Source organism: Alligator sinensis, unplaced genomic scaffold (assembly GCF_000455745.1).
Source record: "Alligator sinensis unplaced genomic scaffold, ASM45574v1 scaffold809_1, whole genome shotgun sequence".
In the NCBI taxonomy this organism is placed as follows: domain Eukaryota; kingdom Metazoa; phylum Chordata; order Crocodylia; family Alligatoridae; genus Alligator; species Alligator sinensis.
In genome coordinates this window covers 3,161,580-3,164,295 of record NW_005841956.1, presented here as the reverse complement: position 1 = coordinate 3,164,295, position 2,716 = coordinate 3,161,580, and the positions used below count along the sequence as shown (strand labels likewise).

At 44.7% G+C, this 2,716-nt stretch overlaps 1 protein-coding gene across 3 annotated transcripts in view; it reads right to left on the bottom strand.

Annotated features, from left to right (window-relative positions):
- LOC102378602 (rho GTPase-activating protein 20-like) overlaps positions 1-1,774 on the bottom strand; it is a 53,210-nt gene extending 51,436 nt beyond the window's left edge. For 2 of the 3 annotated variants that reach the window (XM_006020524.3, XM_025200137.1), the window contains exon 1: positions 1,454-1,774. Coding sequence is in view for 1 of the 3 variants with exons in the window: in XM_025200137.1 (XP_025055922.1) it covers positions 1,454-1,534 (81 nt within the window). In the remaining 2 variants the exon portion in view is untranslated. The remainder of the gene's footprint in view (positions 1-1,453) is intronic. The other variant, XM_025200138.1, reaches the window with a different exon arrangement.
- Between the last annotated feature and the right edge of the window lie 942 nt (positions 1,775-2,716).

Here is a 2,716-nt window from a genome sequence, read left to right as displayed (position 1 = left end):
TGATATGATTATCCTCTAACACAAAATGGGTTTGAAATTCCAGTTTTCAGGAGGTTTTGAAAATATTTATTGCTTTCTTCCAATTCGAAACAACAACAAAAAATGCCACAAAATTGGGAAAAGTTAAAATTTTCCCCAAAACACAAATTTCATGTTTTAACTGGGTCGAGTTATTGCTCCTGCTTTACAGCTGGGAAAACTGAGGTACAAGTGAGTGAAATAATCAGGTAGCAGAATGAGGGGTGGGATGAAGCAGTCCTGGCTCCCAGTCCCCTGCTCTAAGCACCACTATCCAGCCTCTCCTTCCCTTTCAGCATCTCCCTGCCTCCCCCACAAAAAGGTTTCTGTTAAGAGGTATGGTAGGACACATCATTCCCCCTCACCATGGAAGCAGTCCTGCCTAGCTCAGTAGGTGTGAAACTTTGTCTGGTGCTATGGATGGAGGGCAGAATTTTCCCAACAACTGAAACATCATCTGAATTTACATATCTCTCTGTCTGGTTTGATCCCAGTTATTAATTACTTTGGACGGATTTCCCCTGCCACTGAAACGCAGCCACCTCTGGAGTGGAACACATCAGCTGTTTCACAAAAAAGGATACTATTGAACAATTTAAAGCAGGAAGAACAAATCTGCATCCAACTGAACCTGTCGGTGGGATATGGGCAGGCACGATTTAAAAAACCCAAGGTAAATATCAGAATAGGAGACCTGGGCTAACAGCTTTACTATAAAATGTCAAGTGAGAAGTGCAGAAGTAATGAATAAAGAAGCATTTCCGATGTCTAGAATTCAGTGGGATCTACAATCCTCCCTTACACTCTCTATATTTGATGGTTAATATTTCTTTGTGCAAATGGAACAACATTATATCATGAAATGTATAGATATATACCACTGGGGTCAGTGGGAGACCGACAAAAACCACACTTGGTACTTTCCAGATGTTAGGGATAATCTTTCAATCTTTCAGTTTTTAGATGTAAAACAGCCTAGTGGCTGACAGAGATTCATTGTGAATGTTAGTGCTCAGTGGTAGAGGACAGGGAGATATTTCTATGCCCTCCTATTGCAGATCTTTAATTGGGAGCAGCATAGGCAGGTAAGGCAGGTTACAAGCCAGATGAATAGCAGAGAAAGTTAAATCTGGTGTGGAAAGCATAACTCAGGACACATTAGAGGGAGTCACTGCAACTTGAAGATACTTAGAGGGAAAAAGTTTTCAGACAGCTAAACGAAGGGATGAATAAACATGGGCTTAGTAAACAGAGGTGATGGAAAGTAAAGCAAAGGGAGAGAGAAAAATGAAGCAGGGCAAGGAATGCATGGATGGACTAGGATTTGCTTCTAGCAGGGAAACCCAGGTCCTGTAGATAAAGCAGAATGTCCCCCTGAGTCTCAGACAGCTCCTGGGGCCCTGTCTCCCCTTTAACAAGCCAGACAGATACTTGCCTTGCCCCACTCCTGCATCCACAATCTCAGATCTTCTTCGCTCTGCCCCTTCGGCAAATTAGACTTCTGCTGAGGAGTCATCCTCCTGGCTGGGTGGCGGTCCTTCTTCTGTGTGCATGATTTATTCCCACCTCACATGTTCACCTACAGACACAGTCAGGGGAGAGAGAGGTGCAGAGAGAGGGGGAAACCCAGGGAGGGGGCTTGTGACTGGGTATGTTTTACAAGTCCCAATTGTTAGGGGATCAGTCCATTAATCCTTGAGTTCCGAGCTGAGCTCCCAGCCCCCGGGCACGGGAGCGAGTGGAGCAAGTAACATTGCCTGCTTGCTTTTCCTGATCAGCTGAGACAGCATCCAGCTAAGTTGCTCCTCCTCGCACTGCCTAAATAAGGACATTCACTCACAGTAGGCTACACTGTGCTCCTTTCCGAAAGCATTTAATGCTAAAAGTAACCTGGCTGTTCAAAGAAAACACAGCACAGAGTGAGTGGAGAAAGGGAACTTGAACTCAGAGTCACAGGCAGCTGCTTGGGGCAATCCAGTGGGATAATGTCAGCGATGGCCGGGGGATCCCACAGTATGGAAGGGAGATGCAGGAGTGCTGGTTTTTGCCCAATTTAAAGCCCACCTGAGGGCAGTGTGCTATTCATTCACAACAGAACTAGACACTTTCAATGTTCAGTTTTACAGAACCATTCTGGGCTGAGTGTTACTGAACCCTGATCCCTCCAGAGATGGGGAAATATGAGTTTAAAAGAGGACATTTTTTTGCTTACCTAGCCTAGATTTCCCACTGACTGGGCGCCTACCAGTAAAAAGAAACAGTTTGAATTATGAGGAAAGCACATTTCATTTTGGGCCCAATCCAAAACCAATCAAAAATGATAGATATAAAAGCTCCATTGGCTTCAGTGGGATGTGGATCAGGCCTGTATTACCTCCAAAAGTTTTCTAAAGCCCCACAAAGCTGGAGAATTTAAAGCAACTCCGAGCAATGCCCATTTTTCGCCTACTGAATCCTTCTGCACATTCCAGATACTAGGAAACAACCTGGTCTTTATTAGAACAGCAAAACCTTCCCCTAGCAAAGGCAGCCAGGCATTTCCCACTCTGTATTCTTTCCAGATAAGCTCAAGATGTGAAAGCAGAATGGAAAAATTCACACCACTGATGAAGCTGGGAGGAATGTCACGTTTCGGGGAGGGAGCGTACGTGAGACAAACAGTTGGGTTTTTACCTTACATATTTCTCCCCTTGCCAAG